The 20,176-nt window shown below is 37.7% G+C and overlaps 1 protein-coding gene across 4 annotated transcripts in view; it reads right to left on the reverse strand.

Moving 5' to 3' along the window:
- The window catches only part of ARL13B (ARF like GTPase 13B), a 70,471-nt gene that overhangs the window by 41,192 nt on the left and 9,103 nt on the right, over positions 1-20,176 (reverse strand). For 3 of the 4 annotated variants that reach the window (XM_025913241.2, XM_086675674.1, XM_086675675.1), the window contains exons 2-3: positions 15,244-15,314; positions 7,816-8,065 (exon numbers count right to left, since the gene is read on the reverse strand). In XM_025913241.2, coding sequence (XP_025769026.1) covers positions 7,816-8,065; positions 15,244-15,314 — 321 coding nt within the window. The remainder of the gene's footprint in view (positions 1-7,815; positions 8,066-15,243; positions 15,315-20,176) is intronic. The other variant, XM_086675676.1, reaches the window with a different exon arrangement.

Below are 20,176 nucleotides of genomic sequence, written 5' to 3' on the forward strand. Positions count from 1 at the left end.
TCACATTTTAATGGAGAAAGCAGGTAAAAAACAAATATAAATATTACATACTGTTAAGCTCTTGGCAGAAACTTAAGGTATTGAGAAACTGACTTTTGGAATGGCTTCTTTTCCTTGGGTGGTCAGTGAAGGCCTCTCTGAAAGGGAACATTAAATGAATATCTAAATGATGAGGACAAGGAACAGTATATCCCAGACATAGTACAAAGAACCTGAGGATGATATAACTTACTCTGTTTCAAGAAAAATGAGCAGTACATCTGTATCGTAGTAAGAAAGGAGTAAGGAGGTAAGAGATAAAGTTAAGAAAGGTCAGCAGGGGCTAGATGAAAGGCTTTGTTGGCCATGTAAGTCCGAAGTTTACAGCAAGTATAATCAATGTTAAGCCCTTAGACTGTCTCTAGCCTGTAAATGACGTTATGTAATTTATCTGAGAAAAATCATCTTGTCTGCTGTATGTGGGTTAGAATGGATTTGAGGCAGATGAGTGGAGGACAAGGATGCAGGTATAGAAAACCACCAGAAGGGTAATGCAGCAATCCCAGTAAGAGATGGTGGAAGCCTGGACTAGGATGGGAATGGAGGTGGGGGTGGGGGTAGCATTACTAACACTCAAGGTTAATACAGTGTGTTATGTCTCAGCATTGTTCTAATAATTTTACAGTTTTGCCCACAAAAACACTAGGTACGGTGAGGTTAAGTAACCTGTCCCAGGTCACAGAAACTGTGAGAATCAGAATTTGAACCCAGGCTGTCTGATTCCAAAACAAATTCTTAACTACTAGGTACTATATAAGTGGCGATGAAAAAAAAATTAGACTAACTTGTGATAGATTTCAAAGCTAGAATCTACAGGAGACTGATTGGATGATCTCGTGACCCTGGGATCATGACCTGAACCAAAATCAAGAGTCACAGGCTCAACCAACTGGGCCACCTAAGTGCCCCAGAGGTGGGTGATTTTAGAATGAAGTTACCTAAAAAGTTTGTAGATCCAAAAAAATCAAATACCCAGAGAAGAGCCTGAGGTATTCCAAAATTTCCACCTAAAGTGGAAGAGTTAATAAAGGAGATTGAGAAGAAACTATTAATGAAGTATAAGGAAAACCAAAAAAGTGTGCTACAATGCAGAGTGTTAAAAGGACAAAGTTTAGGAAGAAGTCAACCTGAAGTAAAATAAGAACAGCAAACTGACAATGGATTTGGCAAAGTGAAGACAAATCGTTGACTCGAACATGAGCCATTTCAAGGATTTGTAGGGATAGAAGCACAAGAGAAGTATGTTGAAGAAAGAATGCGATATGAAGTATAGCAGCCACTACGAAGTATACTTTCCAGCTATGTGAATAGAGGACTGTGAAAAGGAATGAACTGCTTGAGAAGAATGCAGGGTCAAAGGATTCCATAACACTTAAAGTTAAGAAGTCCAAGAGCACATCCTGCTAATGGGAACGATCCACACTGGCAAACTCTTGATATAAGAAATGGAAGGGATTATATGCAAAAGTAGAAAGGATTGGGATCTATAGTACAAATGGAGAAGGTGGCCTTGGATAGGAGCAGAAGCACTTTTTCCATATTATAGTCTCGAGAAAAGGCAATATTTAGGAACAAAAGCAGATAGTTGAACAAATTTGGTGGTCCTAAATGAAAGAATTCTTACATAAATTTCTACTTCCTTAAAGAACTAGGAGGCAAAATTATTAGTTGAAAGCACAGTGGAGTTGATGGATAATAGGAATATACATATACATAACCTCCTAACACTATAAAATAAATTTTAAATTATAAAATACAAAGAAATTGAAGAGCCTTCTGCTGTGTCAATTATCAAGTATTACCAGAGAAAAAGATGTTTCATCTATGTCAGCTCCTAATGTTTAAAGAACTTTATAAAAAAAGATAAATTTAAATCCAATGACAAACTCTCCACCTAATCAGGTGGTGATAAATTTCTTCTGCCCCTTCTGAAGTTGCACTATATCCTTTTATCTATGACATTACTGATACTGGTTTATAATTGTTCCCAAATAGTTTATCATGGAAACTGAGAACATTAAGTATTATTTAATATTCACTAGCATAATTATGTCCAAAAGTGTTTGTAAAACTGTAGAGTTCTATTAGTATTTATATCTGCACATAGTGCTTTTACAGCAAGACTTAACACAGAAAGATTCATGGCAAAGCAATATATCACATATAATTTTCACTGTTATATTTTAAAACTAATTAGAATTACGCTGGGAGGACTGGATGGCTCAGTCAGTGGTGCAGTGAAGCATGACTCTTGATCTTGGGGTTGTGAGTTCACGCCCTATGTTGGGTGTAGAGAAGGGCGCCTTGGGTAGCTCAGTTGGGTAAGCATCCGACTCTTGATTTCAGCTCAGGTCATGATCTCACGATTTGTGAGATCCAGCCCTGTGTCGGGCTCTGTCTGCACTGACAGCACGGAGCCTGTTTGGGAATCTCTCTCTCTCCTCTGCCTCTCTCCCCAGCTCATATGTACGTGCGTGTGCTCTCTCAAAAAGTAAATAAATAAACAAAATAAAGTAAAATCTTAAAAAAAAAAAATCACCTAACCTAAGCAAAAAAAAAAAAAAAAAAAAAAAAAAAAAACAGAATGCTTAATTGGTTGCTTAACATATTTTATATGTTATCCACACACTTACTAGGCACTAAAAGTATTTTTTTCCCTTAAAATGATTACCTTAAAGGGAAAAACTTACTAAGCATTAGAGGGACAATATTAGAAAATCTACTGGTAAAATTACTATGAGCACCTGGGCTCATGTTCTCACCTACTAAACTATGTCATTTTCTGTAATCAAAAGCTTCATGTAGCCTGAATTCATATAATGAGACATTTTAAAAGCTCTCCTAATTCATCTCCATCCAGACACAGCATATCATCAACAATAACTATTCATATCCATCATCAATCACACTTGCAAAGCCACTAGTAAAGCACTGCACTAGCTGCTTTAAATACATGATGTGAAATTCTCATGACAACACACTTACTAAGATCCTTATTTACACGTGTAGACACGGAAACTCAGAGCAAATAACCTCCCCTAGGCCTGTCTGACTTCAAAGTCAGAGGTTACAACTTGCAGCTGTAAAATAAATACGTCATGGGAAGGAAAAGTACAGCAAGGGAATACAGTTGATGATGTAGTAAGTGTATGGGGACAGGCGGTAACTACACTTAACCACGGTGAGCATTTGGTAACTACACTCAACCACGGTGAGCATTTTGTAACGTATACACAATTGCTGAATCACTATGTTGTACACCTGGAACTAGTATTACATGTCAACTATGTTTCAACTAAAAAAGAAATTGGAGGTTATGTTGATTCCAGTGCTATTCATACTACTGCAAAAGTTACTCACTTTTTTTCTATTGGAAAGGTCTTCATCTGTTCAGAGTATCTAATTTTAGTTTTTTAAAAATTAAGTTATAAATTGTTAAAGCAAGAGTATACAAGGGTACATGAGGGTAGATAATATATTTCATACCTTAATCAGAGTACAGGTTAATCTCTATTGTACCTAGGGGAGTAAAAGGAACACTTTCTAAGTAAATAAACGGGTTAACATGATTACAGGGCAAAAAGTTTGAATAGCATCTATTTTTAATCTCTTCAGTCACTTTTACTTTTCTACTGAAACGGTTCACATGATTATATACAGCTGAATACAAAAAACAGAATTACAATATTTTACATCTACTTTTAATACAAGAGGTATTTAACCACTAAGTCCAAAGAAGTGAAGTGACTTGCCAGACTCATAAACAAATGCACACCAGCTCTTAGAATTCAGGTTCCAGACTCTCCATCTTCTCTCCAAACCCATGGTTTGTCAATTTTTCACCATTATTTCAGAGATTTTCATCAAAATATTATGCTTATTAAGTAGTAAAGCTATAGAACTGTAAAACATAACTTCTGAGCTAATAAAGCACAGAAGCCTAATGATGTTCTATGATTCTGACCTTTCAAGAGAACTCTCAAGGCTGTGACATAAAGTGACATTTGTCTGAGGCTTCATTTGCAGTGACACATGCTATCAGGCTGGTGTGCAACAGCACGTCAGGCAGAGCCAGAGACTGTCTAGGACCTTCTACTGTGCTGATCTAACTTTGCTCCCATAGCATGAAAGAATTCTGGCTCCACCAATTTGCAGTTTTGTGATTATAGACAATACTCTAATTTTTCAGGTTTATTTCCTTCTGTTGAATGGCGGAATTTTCTCAGAGGTCTGATATTGTTCTCTGTTTGTTCATCATTCTAGGGTGGGAAGAGAAAGTTATCTAGATGTTGAAGTTAGTTCTGAGAGGCTTTGTGGGTCCTAAATCAGCTGGTTTAGGCTCAGTCAAGGGAGGAACAGAAGATGAGATGAGATGCTGTCATTAAATTTTGCTCCTGATCGGTCCAGATGTTTGTGGACTGGAAGGAAGCAGCTAAGTGCAACAAGGGGCACTAGAGCCTGCCTCCTAATTCAAGTAACCTTGCCCTGCCTCTCCACAACCCACCAGAGCTCCTAGCACTGAGCTTAGCACGGTTCTTCCCACTTCTTACCTAGTGGACTCTTCAATGTCACACCTATTACATGCTAGGGTTGTATCAGTTAAGCACAATTTCTTATCTGCATGGGGCAGTGAAGGCTACCTGAAGGACTTTAAGCAGAGGAACTGTAAAATGATCAAATGTGTATGCTAAAAAGAGCTCTCACGTTCTTTATATACTCCTGCGTTGTTTCACTTGTTACAGCATGTACCAGTTTTATAAAACATCAAATTTTTTGGTAAAACACCAAATTTTGTAAAGTTGAAAAACATCACAAAAAAAAAAAAAAAAAAAAGAAAAAGGTTCCTGCTAGCAATGCAGAGGAGAACTTGGAGGATGGGATAGACAACAGAGAGACTGGTCAAGACCAGTAAGTAACACAGGGGAGGAATGTAGAGGGGATGAAAGGAAGTACATCAAGGCGAATAGAGAGGGAAGTGGAGACTCAAGCCATATTAATACAGTAATATCAACAAGAGGAATTACTTGTAGGTCGGAGAGAAAAAGGTAAACAGGAGAATTTCCAAACACAGGTTTGGGGTAGATATTTAAGAGGGGTTTAGAAACATATAAAAGACGATGAGATACAGGGGCTCCTGGCTGGCTTAGTCAGAAGAGCATGTGACTCTTGATCTTGGGGTCATGAGAGCTTACTTAAAAATAAATAAATAAATTTATATACATATATACGTATATGTATATATATATATACTTTTTTTAAAAAATAAAAATTAAGGGGAGTCTGGGTGGCCCAGTCAGTTGAGCGTCAGACTCTTGATTTTGGCTCAGGTTATAATCTCACAGTTCATGAAATCAAGCCCCACATTGGGCTCCACACTAATAACACAGAGCCTGCTTGGAATTCTCTCTCTCCCTCTCTCTGCCCCTTCCCTGCTCATGTGTTCTCTCTCTCGCAAAGTAAATAAAACTTAAAAAAATACATAAAAATGTAAAAAGGTGAGGTACAAATTTTTATATATTATATGCAACTGTATATATTATGAATTTTGCAAAACTATGCATAGGAAATTCATCAGAATGTTAGCAGTGGTTGGCTCTGCATGGTCAATCAACTTTTTTTTTTTTTAAGTTTATTTATTTATTTGAGAGCGGGGGCTAGGGGCGGGGGGACGCAGAGAGAGGGAGAGACAGAATCCCAAGCTCTGTCAGCACAGAATCCGATGTGGGGCTTGAACTCACAAAACCTGAGATCATGACCTGGGCCGAGATCAAGAATCGATGCTTAACCAACTGAGCCACCTATGCACCCCTCGATCAACGTTTTTTAACTCACTCTTCCCTACATGTTCTAAATTTATTAACAATGTATACTTTTTGAATGTTTTGTATACTTTTTAAGCACACTCATTTCAAAAAGCAGTTTACCTTTATTAATAAGAACCCTTTGGTTGTAAAATTCCCCAGATGAAAATTGGTCAAATGGCAAATCATTCTATATTTCACAAGCATATTATAGTATCCATAATGAATTCTCATGTCTTTGTGAGATCTCACTGACCGCAAAATTACAATAGTGAAGCAATCCCCTAGTTGGAGGTTTTCTGGGTTTTTTCACCTCTATTCTGATAATCTATTAGGTGAGGGAGGTGAAAGAATTGGAAGCAGGCCTCCTGCTGTTATTTGATTCTTCAGTGATCACTGCAGTCGCTTATGAACTGCATGCTCCCATCTCGGGGCTTTTCCACATACCTCTGCCTGACTGCCTCTCTCTCCTCAAGTGTCATCTCCTCAGTAAGACCCACTATGATTATCCTGATTATAAGAGCAACATACCCCTGCCATACCACCACCATAGGATAAGAGGTCTTTACTTTTTTTTCAATATACTTATCACCGAATGTCTGATATAACTTATTTATTACATTTACTGTGTGTCTCCAGCCCCAGAATGTAAGCTTCTCAGGCCACCCATGGATTATATTGTTTTGTTCTCAGCGGTATCCCCAACACCAGAACAATGACTAGCACATAGTGGATGCTCAGTAAATATTTGCTTCATTAACACATGCACGAATTAATAAATGAATAAATTCAGTAAATGACTATTAGGTTAAAAACTACACACACGATTATGTTACACATGAGCATCAGTCTTCTCAGTCATTAGTACTTTTTATTTTAGAAGACGCTGGTTCTTTGCTTAAACGTGTAGAGAATAATTAAGCCTATGTGGTTCAACAAAATTCATTCTTCATATATATGTCTATTAAACTTTCCTTCAGATTCAATAAAGGTAAGAATTTATTACACAAATCACTTTTCTAATTGGTTAAATGTATAAAAATTAAGCCATAAAACCTGTACCAATAAATAATGCCATAAAGTCTTACTTCGTGTATTCAGAGCTTCCAAACTGCCTCATTTAAAAATGTTCATTTACTACTGAGAACCAGTAAGAAACTCTGCTGATAATTTCTCACTTAACCATGTGGTAAGCAGGTTGTTTTTTTTTTTTTTTTTTTTTAAATCCTCAGTAATGAAACAAGCATGAGGAAAAAGGACAAGAAGGCAAGGGCACACATTCAGCTCGCTCTGATTTTAAGAGCAACTTAAAGAACTTTCACTTTATACTACGTCTTATAGGTACAGCACCATCTGGTGTTTACTATGCAGAAAGGCTATGAGGGCAGGTGGTGTAAAAGTCCTTTGTCACTTTGTAAAGAGTGTTAGGCAGCTGGACAAAGTGATACAAGCATATGACTAAGTTGATAACACAGATCACATATTCAATTTGGAAATATAGAAATAAAAATTTGGCAATCAGTGTGGCATTAGAAGAATAAACTTTTTAAATAACTTCCAGACAAGAATACTCTTTAAGAAAAACAGGACAAAGGCAAAACATAAATAAGTTATTAAAAGAGGGCAAAAAATTTTCTGAAAACCATTCTAGAATCTTATTAATAGGTCATCTCAAAATGCAAAATTTGATAAAAAGTAAATTATCAAACAAAACAAAGAGTTTACATTTGAATACCCAGAAGATTGAAGTATAACTCTTCTTTATAATATAGCCTCAACCCTTAATCCCTACAGAGAACATCACAATAAGGTCTCACTATATAAACAATCCCGTTAACTGCATACATTTTATTATACTAGGACATGATGATTTTAGCTTATTCAGCTTATTTTAGCTTATTTTGGAACTTTGGTAAATTTTTTTATTGGCTAATGCCACTGCTCCTGTGTTTACAATGACACCAACATTACTTACACCAGTATAGGCTTTCCCGATATCCTAGGATGTCTTAGCACTTCTGACATTGTCTCTTTTGTCTCTTCCATTCTCTCTTCATCACTGGAATCCACAACAAATATTACCCCATAGGACTCAGCATAGTAATTCTTCCAGATACCCCGAATTCGTTTTCCACCTCCCAAGTCAAAGATGGTGACTTCAAATTTTCCTTGTCTGAGGTCAATTTTGGAAAATCCAACAGTAGGAGCTACATCTTCAGGATACTCTGTTTCAAATGACACAAAAGAAACAACCTTAGACTTTAAATTAATAACATTAACTACACAAATTAAAGGACATAAAAAGTATTTTTCATAATTTAGTCTTAATTGGAATGTTTATTATTTGCTTACACACTAAGCTTTACATCTAAGCATACTGGTAGATATGGGGAAGGGTAGATACTATAAAATATCCAACCAGAATTTATGCTCCATGCAGACAAAAATTTCTGTATTTTGCTTATTTGTTTTGTATTGACCCCAGCTCCTAAATAATGTCTACCATATAACAGGTACTTAATAAATATCTGTAGAACGAATAAATAAATAAATGAACTCTTGCCTTTAAGGCTATTGACTCTCCAAGTTACAAACAATAAAAATTTCAACCCTTCAACACTACAGCCATCCCCAGGGACCATTACAACTTCTGTGAAGCTATAAAGAAAAACTGAATATTTAGAGAATAGTTGAGAAGAACCAAAGAATGGGAGAAGCTATGAAGAGTAGGACCACTCTTTTCAAACTACTGAATTAAAGCTACAATTGAAATAAAAAAACTTTTCAGGACAGCTTACAAACATAGAGCAGATTTCATTGTTTCTAAGGAACATGTTTCATATGTTTTCATAAATTTAAAATTGAATTTTTTTGGACTTCTGTATATGACAATACAAAGAAGGCATAGGATGCATGATTATAACTGCCAAGGGGGTGGTAATAATGACAACATTAAAAAGATAACTAAGGTTCAAGAAAGACTTCAACTAGGAGCTCAGACTTAGGCCTTAAAGCTAGGTAGTATGTAGACAGGCAAAAGAGTGAGCTAAGTAGCAGAAATAGCAAAGGAAAGAAAGTACAAACTGAACTTTGGCGCAAACCCTTAAGATTGGGAATGTAGAGGGGCGCCTGGGTGGCGCAGTCGGTTAAGCGTCCGACTTCACCCAGGTCATGATCTCGCGGTCCGTGAGTTCGAGCCCCGCGTCAGGCTCTGGGCTGATGGCTCAGAGCCTGGAGCCTGTTTCCGATTCTGTGTCTCCCTCTCTCTCTGCCCCTCCCCCGTTCATGCTCTGTCTCTCTCTGTCCCAAAAATAAATAAACGTTGAAAAAAAAAAAAAAATTAAAAAAAAAAAAAAAGATTGGGAATGCAGACTTAAGAGAGTTCTGAAGACAGAGAAATGGAAGCTGAAGGTATTTCAGCAGACCAATCATATAATTAATGTGACTAAAGTAGTGCTTTTTTAAGGTACATCTTTGCAAAATCTCTAGAGCTGACTAGAAATGAGAGTGACGGCCACTTTTCAGAGAGATATGAAAATGAGAAGAATGGAAAGAGAGAACTCATGAAACATTAATAGAACCTGGTGACTCAATGGTTATGAAGAAGAGTTCAAACTTCATGTTTGTCTCTTTCACTCTCTCTTCACCACCAGAATCCACAACAAACATTACTCCATTGGACTTTGTTTACAATGGCCACAATCTACACTAGGCTTTTTAAATTAAAATCAATTAAAATTAAATTAAAATTTCAGTTTCTCAATAGAACTATCTAGATCTAAAGTGCTCAGAGCCACACAAGGCTAGTGGCCCACACTACACTAGACAGAGCCAATACAGAACATTTCTATCATTGCAGAAAGCTCTGCTGAATAACACTAGTGTTATTATTCCCACATTCAACAGAATATTTGCTATTACAAAGATAAATTTGAAAGGCATTTGCTGCTAGGCTTAGGTGTGACTGGGCAACAGACTTGCCACATACTACTCCCTTTCAGCAACTACTTTAGTGCAGTTTAAATTTTTTTTTTTTTTCAACGTTTATTTATTTTTTGGGACAGAGAGAGACAGAGCATGAACGGGGGAGGGGCAGAGAGAGAGGGAGACACAGAATCGGAAACAGGCTCCAGGCTCTGAGCCATCAGCCCAGAGCCCGACGCGGGGCTCGAACTCACGGACCGCGAGATCGTGACCTGGCTGAAGTTGGACGCTTAACCGACTGCGCCACCCAGGCGCCCCTAGTGCAGTTTAAACAACTCCCTAGAGGCACCTGGGTGGCTCAGTTGGTTAAGCCACTGACTTTGGCTCAGGTCATGATCTCACGGTTCATGGGTTTGAGACCCACATCAGGCTCTGTGCTGACAGCTCAGAGCCTGGATCCTGCTTTGGATTCTGTGTCTCCCTCTCGCTCTGCCCCTCCCCTGCTTGCGCACGCTCTCTGTCTCTCTCTCTCAAAAATAAACAAACATTAAAAAAAATTTAAACAACTCCCTAGAAAGTTAGCAGAGACGTTACAAGTCACACTTTTCTAAGATCTTCTTTATCTAGGAGAAAAAGAAAAGTTTAGAAGCAATATAAGCAGCGTGATATTCCTAAAACAGGATTGCCCTAGACATCTAAAACAAATGGATCTAATCCAGGCCAGAATTGGTTTCCATAGTTAAAACAGGCAGCCATCTTTGAATACGAGTTTAGAGGTGCCCCCAGGAAATTATCAGTGCAAATAAATCAACTATGCTGGAGTAGGGATGAGGGAACTAATACGTATAGACACCTACTCAGTACCAGGACTTTGTTAGGCATTAGGATGTAAAGATGAATAAGATAGGGTTGCTGTCCTCAAAGAACATACAGTACAATATCAACAGATATGTATTAATGGAATTAACACAAGAACCTATATTTCTATGAAAAAAGTCTAGAGAGGATACTATAAGGATGTTATAGATTACATGTGTCCATGCCTCCCCCCCTTTCCCCCACCACCTTGCAAAACTCCTATGTTAAAACCCTAATCCCCAGTGTGTTAGGGAGGTGGAGGTGGAGTCTTTGAGAAGTAATTAGGTTTCAGTGAGGTCATGAGAGTGTAGTCCCCATGATGGGATTACTACCGTTATAAAAAGAGACACAAGAAAGTTTGACTTGTGTCTCTCTGCACCACATAAGAACACAGAAAGAAGATAATTGTCTGTAAATCAGGAAGAGGACTCCCTCATCAAGAACCCAACCATGCTGGCACCCCGACCTCACACTTCCAACCTCCAGAATTGTGAGAAATAACTGTTGTTTAAGCCACCCAGCCTATGGATTGGTATAGCAGCCCAGACTAAGACTGAGGGCATTCAAGAGGAAAAGGGTAAAGAGGAGGGAGGGGAAAGTTATGGTACACAAAGGCTTCAGAAAGGCCGTGAAATAAAAATGAAGTCTTAAAAACCACAAAATTATAATAAAGAAGGGAGAAGAACATTCTAGGCAGGAGAGCAACATAAGCACAGATAAAATGATGGCAACATTCTCAGGAAACCAATTCAAATTAGGTAATTTTTTTAAGGTTATATGGTAGGCAGAGCCAGGACTCAAATCCAGGTCAGAACTTTAAAAGTCTTCCCTCCCTGATTTGTCTATCCTTTCCTCTGGTTCCTACTCACAGTTCTGTGTTTCAAGACTCAGGACTAGGGGCGCCTGGGTGGCTCAGTCGGTTAAGCGTCCGACTTCAGCTCAGGTCACAATCTCACGGTCCGTGAGTTCGAGCCCCATGTTGGGCTGTGGGCTGATAATGGCCCAGAGCCTGGAGCCTGCTTCCGATTCTGTGTCTCCCTCTCTCTTGACCCTCCTCCGTTCATGCTCTGTCTCTCTCTGTCTCAAAAATAAATAAACGTTAAAAAAAGAAAAATTAAAAAAAAAAAAAAGACTCAGGACTAAATGTTCTGGATACAACTTCCCTATAAATCCTTTCTGATAATTCCTTCCTACTTTCAGTATCACCTGCACTATCATAATATTCTGTCTTCTTGCTAGTCTTCACAATAGCCTATACCTTCCCAGTAGCTGGGACCAATCGTTGTATCCTTAATACTTAGCACAAAGTATTTAGTGGCTCAACATTACAGACTGCCATGACAGCTGAAGCTACTGTTCTTACATCCATCCTTCCTTTTGTCATGCCACATATTTATCCATCCATTCATGCTAGTAGCCATTTATCATGTGTCTATTATAGATCAGGGATCATATAAGAACCAGGGGTACAAAGACAAATGGTCCCCAACCCTGAGGATTTCGGTAAAGTATATGCGCTAAGACAATCTCTGCGAAGTCCAAGATAAAGTGAAATATATCATCAATAACTTATTTATTGAGCATCTATTGTATGCTAAGCACCGTGCAAGGTCCTAGATACACAATAATAAGATCCATCTTCTGACCTTACAGAGCTCTTACATAGAGGAGAAAAGGGGAAACATAAACAAACAACATAATACAATGAAGATATTTTAATATCCAACAATGTTAGGGACCAATTTACACAAAGAAGAATTTTGCTACCCAAAAAACAACTGTTCCTTAGAAATTATTAGGAAATAGCACTGGACAGTCAGAGAATCCTAGTTTTTTAGCTGAGCACACACCTATTTAGGATAAAAACTTAAATCCCTAGCCTCTGTGGCAGCTAGGAATGGCTATTAGAACATATTCCAGATAGTGAGCTAGTGGTGTAGCATTAAACATTTAACCTCTCTTGCAGGACTTTGATATGTAGTGTTTGTCATTTTCCATGGTGTGAATACTCCCACTATGGCCAATTTCAAACTACCAGTATGAGGTACCTGAACACATGGTTGGGAAGGGATATACCTAACTGGATCTCGATAGCTGATATAAGCCAATAAGAGCAAGTAAGAGCCAGCTCCAAAATACCACTGAAGTGATGTGGCAGCTTCTAGTCCATGCCCTTAAAGGAAAAGAAAATGGCCTCCCTTCCACTTTACCTCTTCCCTCAGCTGAAATGCACAGTACTAGTGAGCCATCTTGGACCAGGTAGGCAAGGGAAAAAAAAAAAAAAGAGGAGAAGGAACATAACACCATGGGGGTGTTATGCCAGCCCTACACTACTTTTGCATGCACTATTATGAGAAATAAAATTCTATTTTGTTAAGCCATTGTTATTTTAGGTCTCTTGTTAGGACAACTGAACCTATATCCAATGAATACAATCACTTTGACAGCCATTAAAAAAGAGAAGTTGATTGAAAGAAGCAAAAGTCAAGGTATAGAAAGTATTCCTTGATTAGGAAGCTATAACATTCTAGATGAAAGACACTGAGGATGTGGATTTAGACACTACAGTTAGAAGAGAAGCAGATATATCCCAAAAGAAATGTGGGGGGGGGGGGGGAGGAGAAAGGGAAGAAAAGAAACAGAAATGAGGCAGAAATAAGCTGAAGAGTGGAAGCCATGGCAGATATGTTGTAGAAGACCACCTACTACACCTATGGCATGGCTGAACTGAGACACCAAAATGAGTAAAACTGCCCTTTGGGAATTTATGGTCTGGAGAGGTGAAGGGATACAGGAACAAAGGGGGTAATTAAGTAGTGATACAAGCAGGTATAGGTAAATATAGTCCAAAGCAGAGGAAGTAGCCAAGTCTACTGATGGTGATGGGAATGGGTAAAGGTAGCAGGAGATTGGAAAAGACTTCATAAAGGAGACTATATAACAAAAAAACCATCTTTAGAGACATTTAGATATTCTGCTTTAAAAGCAGATATTCCCTGTACTAAGACAAGTCGGAAGAGCATGAACAAATACAAAAGCATGAAAAGGTTCCACTGGAAAATTTCATGTAGCTCTATATAACTGGAATCTTTAAAAAAAGAAAAAAGGTAAGAAATCAGCCACTGGAGTAGGCTGAGGAGTAAACAAATATGAGATAAAGAACAAAAACAGAACCAGAGGGGAGCTCAAAGTGGAAAGCAGCTTTGACTTTTTGCTCATGATGTATCACCCTGAGTATTTTTTCTAAACTCAGAAAGAGAAACCGATGAATATATGGAGGTGAAAATCGAAGAGAAAGATCCTAATGGAAAGAGGATGTTCTAAGTACACACAACAAATTAGATAGTCTGATTCTTAGATTCTACTCCCTTGAATGTAAGGCTTTGAAGAAATGGAAGAAGTGAAGATGTTTAGATAAGCAGTCATGGCCTGCAGGCCAAATCTGGCTCACTATTTTTATATGGCCCTCAAGCTAAGAATGTGTTTCACATTTTAAAATAACTGCAAAAAAAATCAAAAGGATAGTATTTCATAACACATCAGATTTCAGTGTCCATAAACAAAGTTTCATTGGAAGGTGGCCATGCTCATTTGTTTAAATGTTGCCTATGGTTGCTTTTGCATTATTATGTCAGGGTTGTATAGTTGGGAAAGAGACTGCGTGATCCTCAGTCTCAAATATTTACTATCTGGCTCTTTAACAGAAGAAGTTTGCCAGCCCCTGGTTAAGATGATGACAGTCAGTGCTCTGTGAGGATATAAGCTAGGAGATAGCACGAGGGGTACCATAAGAATCCACAGATAATAATACACAATTTATATCTAATATTACATGCTAGAATATGGGGTGGCAAAACATTTTCCTTCAAAAGCAAGTTTTGCAAGGTGTTAATTTTCTTTCATAAACCTCCATAAATAAAAGCCCCTGACTATTTGGTATGCGTATCTTGTTGCAACATTCTTTTTCAGCAAAAAATATATGTTAAGTTTCTTCTCAATTCATACTCATGCTTGGCTGATGCTACATCTTCTGGGTACACAACAAACTCACTAGCACAGTTGCTTCTATGTTGTAGTAAACAGCATTAAATTAAGACTAAGTAAATACACCCAATGAGATGTAATATAAGTGACATAAAACTCTTTAGTAAAAAAGAGGCCCTACTTTTAACATAACTATAAAAATTACATATCATATTGAAAAACAATTAAGACGCGCAAGGAAAGACATGCTGGCTAACTGTATTTCTACCTCCGTTTGATTTAGGTGCAGCCTTGGGACTAAATTCCGGCCAAGAGAATGCAAGTGGAAGATAGGTATCCTTAAAGATGGGCATGTCCTTTTTTTACTTTTTCCCTCCTGTGCTGAGAAGACAGATGTAATGTCTTTTATCTGATCAAAGACCTCAAGGATCCTCTGCACCTCTGCATTTATTCACATCTGAAACATGTTAATAGGCTGGTACTAGTAAGCTAGAATCTATTCCCCATATTAGCCACAAGTCTACTAAGAATATAAAGAGATGGAGTGTATACTATCTGTACCAAATGATTATGTAACAAAACAATTTACATAAATAAATAATTCAGAGTAATTTAATAAGAAACATTTTCAACTTACCTCCTTGGATTCCCTTTGCCGTTGCCGTTTTACCAGCATTATCAAGTCCCACCATCACAAGAGTCACCTTTCTTAAAATAATAAAAATTTAAAAATCACTTTTGAGTTAATCCAATATCAGGGGAAAATAAAAGCAAATTCATTCACTCAAGCAACATATAAGGAACATCTACTACGTATAGGACAATCTGCTGGACCTCAGGCAGTTCAGTAATGAATGAAACAGATTCAAAAACAAAATTCTTGAGAAATATCCTTGAAGTGTCATCCTTTTGTTCTATAAGCAAAAAAGGAAAAAAATAAAAGAAAGTTGTACAAGAGAGAGTACAAAAGGTAGAGAAGAAATAAGAGAAAGAAGGAAAAGGATTCTAACACATGAGCTATTTATCATGGCTAAAGATTCACACACACCAACGGTGTGTTCAGCTCTGTTTTTAGATATGCAGCACCTTTCCAAGTATAAATCTTTTTTTTATTTTTTTTTTATTTTAAAAAAAAATTTTTTTTCAACGTTTATTTATTTTTGGGACAGAGAGAGACAGAGCATGAACGAGGGAGGGGCAGAGAGAGAGGGAGACACAGAATCGGAAACAGGCTCCAGGCTCTGAGCCATCAGCCCAGAGCCCGACGCGGGGCTCGAACTCACGGACCGTGAGATCGTGACCTGGCTGAAGTCAGAGGCTTAACCAACTGCGCCACCCAGGCGCCCCCAAGTATAAATCTTAAATACAGTATAATAACATGATTATTAACTTAAGTGCTAACATATTTTGGAAGAGTGTTCCTAAAATTATAAAGCTTAAAATACTTTTGATGACATAGCTAAACTTCAGAGAATCAGAAAAAAAAAAAAAAAAAGTCTAGTTCAATTTACAATCGAAGAAACATAAACTCAGACTTGTAAGACGACAAGTTGCTTAGAGTCAAAACCAGAACCTAAGTCACTTAATTCCTAGAGACTTCTTAAACCTGGCATAGGTATAAAGGAACAAACCTATTATAATGGTCCTATTACCTTGGCAATTCAGTCTACCACTAAAGCTCATTTCTGTTTCAGGCTGAACCACTGCACAATACAAGAGGGAAGACCATTCATTAACACCATGGATTTGGGAATATAGAGAGAAAGTCGCAGCATAACACAGCTGTTGTGTTAAAACCACAGGGCCACATTCCTATGCGATACAGTCAGGGTTTCTGCCAACTCATCTTCACTGAGGATCATCTCAAGAAGAGTTTAAAAAAACAGAGCTTAGGGGGCACCTGGGTGGCTCAGTCGGTTGAGCGTCCGACTTCGGCTCAGGTCATGATCTCGTGGTCCGTGGGTTCGAGCCCCGCGTCGGGCTCTGTGCTGACAGCCCTGAGCCTGGAGCCTGTTTCGGATTCTGTGTCTCCCTCTTTCTCTGACCCTCCCCTGTTCACGCTCTCTCTCTCTCTCTGTCTCAAAAATAAATAAAACGTTAAAAAAAAATTAAAAAAAAAAAAAAAAAAAGAGCTTAGATGTTAGAAGGGGTGTTCTTTCATCTTTCTAGCCCTGACTCTCTTGGATATGTTGTGTTGATTTTTTTTGTTTGTTTGTTTGTTTTTAATTCCAGATGTCTTCAAAGGATTCATATAACAAAAAGAAAGGACAGAGTTGAGGTGTGAGGCAGACAAGTTAGGGGTTGCACACTGAGGAAGAACACACTCGGTCTTGCAAAAACCAAACTGGTCGCTTATTAAACCAATTAAATAGTTACTGACCACCCTCTGGACGCTAGACACCAGTGTTCTAGGTACTTGAGATATACCTTTTTATTCAAATGACTACAACAAAAAAAAGCAAACAAAAACAGACACAGAAACTCTTCCCTTACTAAATTTACACATTAGTGAAAAGAAACAATAATAATAAATGTAAGAAATAAGTACATTATAAGCTATGCAGTATGTTAGAAGGTGATTAGTTACTATAAAAAAAAGAATATAGAGTAAAGCAGGCTAAAGGGAGGCAGGAATGGACATGGGAGCCAGGTTGCAGTTTTACATTAGGGTGATCAGGGCAGACCTTCTTGAGAAGGTAAAATCCAAGCAAGGCCTTGAAGGAGGGAGTTAGTCATGCAAATATATCTAGGGCAAGAGAGAACATCCAGGGCAAAGGCATTAACATGGGGGTATGCAGGAATGTTCTAGCATCAGCATGCAAGTCAATGTGGTAAAACCCAGAGAGAATGGAGCAGGGAAGGACAGGGAGCAGGGAAGGACACCAGAGGCCAGATCATGTGGGGCCTTGTAGTTGAGGGCTTTGGTTTTTGTGAATGAAGTTAATTTACTCTCCATATTAATTTCCTTTGTTATCCAAGAGCCTTAGTCTTCTAAATGTTTCAACCATCTCTACCCACCATGGGAAATGAATGGAAGTATATCTAAGCTTGAGTAAGTGCAAGAATAAAGTAAGCCACAATTAGCAGCATCCCCTTACCCCAACCTTGTCAGCCCGTGGTGGGGTCAATGGGAATGTCAAAGAGAACCATGACAGATTACGAATTTAAGGAGCTGTCCAGACTTCAAGATGTATTACAAAGCTGTAATTATCAAGATAGTATGGTACTGGCACGAATTTAAGGAGCTGAGGTTGTATGTGAGGTCCAGATATCTCTGTGCATACAGAAATTTTGCCTGCATTATCAACTTTGAAAAATATGAATTTACTTCTTAAGGAAGCTGTGTGTGATTTTTAAGAATATAAATTTATTATTTTGTTTGAAGAATTCATAACTACTAAATATCAAATAAGACTTAAACACAAAATAATTCCCTAAACAAAATACAATAAATGATTATCCAAAAGAGATGGATGGATAATGTCGCATTTATATGATATTTTAGGTAACTCAAGTTACTAGATATACAATGAATTAGATTAAAATGATATTAAAACAAATTCAATTGTCCTCTGAAAAATGTATGATGCATTTCAAGATCCACCATGCTTCAAACCTGACCATAAACGAAAACAATTACCATGAGGGAACAAATGCCCACATTATGCTTATGTGCATCATTTATTCTATAAATATTAATTATACACCTTGTACAGAGCAGCACACAAATATCCACAATCCCTAGCCCTCCTATACCTTACAACAAGAAACAGGTTGCTGTCCTTCCTTCTGTATTACACAGGTTGCATCTTAACGTTTTCTCTCCATTCTTGTCTGTCAGCCTAAAAAAACCTTCCAAGTAATTGCTATTACATATTTTGAAACACTGCTCTTAAAGCTAGCTACCAAAGATATTTGCTTTTTACTTTAAAAGCTTTCCTTTCTAGGGGCACCTGGGTGGCTCAGTCGGTTAAGTGTCTGACTCTTGGTTTCAGCTCAGGTCGTGATGTCACGGCTGGTGAGTTCAAGCCCTACACTGGGATCCGCGCTAAGAGTGTGGGGCCTGCTTGGGATTCTCTCTCTGTCTCTCTCTCTCTCTCTCTCTCTCTCTACCCCTTCCTGCTTGTGCTCTCTAAATAAATAAATAAGTAAACTTAAAAAAAAATGCTTTCCTTTCTTACTAAAATACTAGGTTCAAACAAAAAAAGTCCTTCAAACATACAAATCACTTTGGAAAATTATAATTATGCTGAGACTGGCACAAAATAAGCCTCTCTAGATTTCTTTTTTACTTTGACTACTGTTGAAAGTAGTTAATTTTTTAGATCATTATGCTATATACTTGAAAACATGACTTTAATTAAATACTTGAGGTCATTACAGTCTTAATGAATAAACATAACATTAGCAGTACAAATAAAAATCAGCATGAATTACTGCAATCTCTGATAACAAAACATTGAATTTATACTTTCAGAATAGAATGGATTTAAAAGGTTAACATTCACCTAACACTCAAAATCCTATGCAACGTTTTAAAACATGAAGATGTACAATCTAACACATGTTAAAATGTACATGTCATTACACCTGCTTAAAGTATGGTAAATTATCACTGGGAACAGTTGGCTGTGGTACAAAAATGGAAGACATTCTATGTCTTTTAATCTTATGATTACTGATCAAGTACATTAATCCTTCAATTGAAAAAAAAAACCAGTATACAGTGTTCTTAGGGTCATAGCATCTGGAAAAGTTGACACTAGCAAAAAAACAATCATTTAGTCATTTGATCAGACAGTAATTCAATAAAAGTACATAAGGCATTAGACATTACAGACACAAAAATGCCTGAGACATGGTTTTCTATCTCAGTGTACTCATCTTCTAATGAGAGTGACTAAAACATAAACAAATATTAGCACATTGTGACACTATGACAGTTGAATATGCACATCTATATATGCAAGACGTTTAAGTAATACAGGGCAAGATGATTTTAGCCTAGAGATACAGATACAGAAGATCAGGGAAGCTTTTTACACAAGGCAATGCCTCAGCTAAGTTGTTAAAGTGGAGAAGTTTGCCAAGCAAGGGAAAGGTGCAAACAGAAGGAGGGAGAATGAAGAGATTCCAGACTGAGAACACTGCCTGGGAAGATACCATACCAAGGAGGGGAGAACTGGCAGGATGTCGAGTTGCTAAACCCAGGGGTTAAGAGCACACCTCAGTAGAGCCGTATTAAACAAAAGGAGACCATGCTTGCTAGAGGCTCATCATACATAATCACGACTCACTACAACTACACATTGAGTGTAAAGGAAACCTGATATACTTCTGCTTTAGGAACTATTATCAACAAATAGTTAACAATGTGACCTTCCCAGAAGTTATCACTTCATTCTTATTGCAGTTTATCCCTGAGTCTTTAATTATATATCAAACTAGAAAGGCTGGGATGGGAAGGACTATGTTTTTATCAGGAACAAATAACAGGGATTATGTGCAATCTGATATATTTGCACACAGTTGGTATTAGAGAGACCTGTATTCAAGTCCCAGATTTGCCA

The sequence above is a fragment of the Puma concolor genome, chromosome C2, assembly GCF_028749965.1.
Source record: "Puma concolor isolate L17-30 chromosome C2, mPumCon1.1.hap2, whole genome shotgun sequence".
Taxonomy (NCBI): Eukaryota; Metazoa; Chordata; class Mammalia; order Carnivora; family Felidae; genus Puma; species Puma concolor.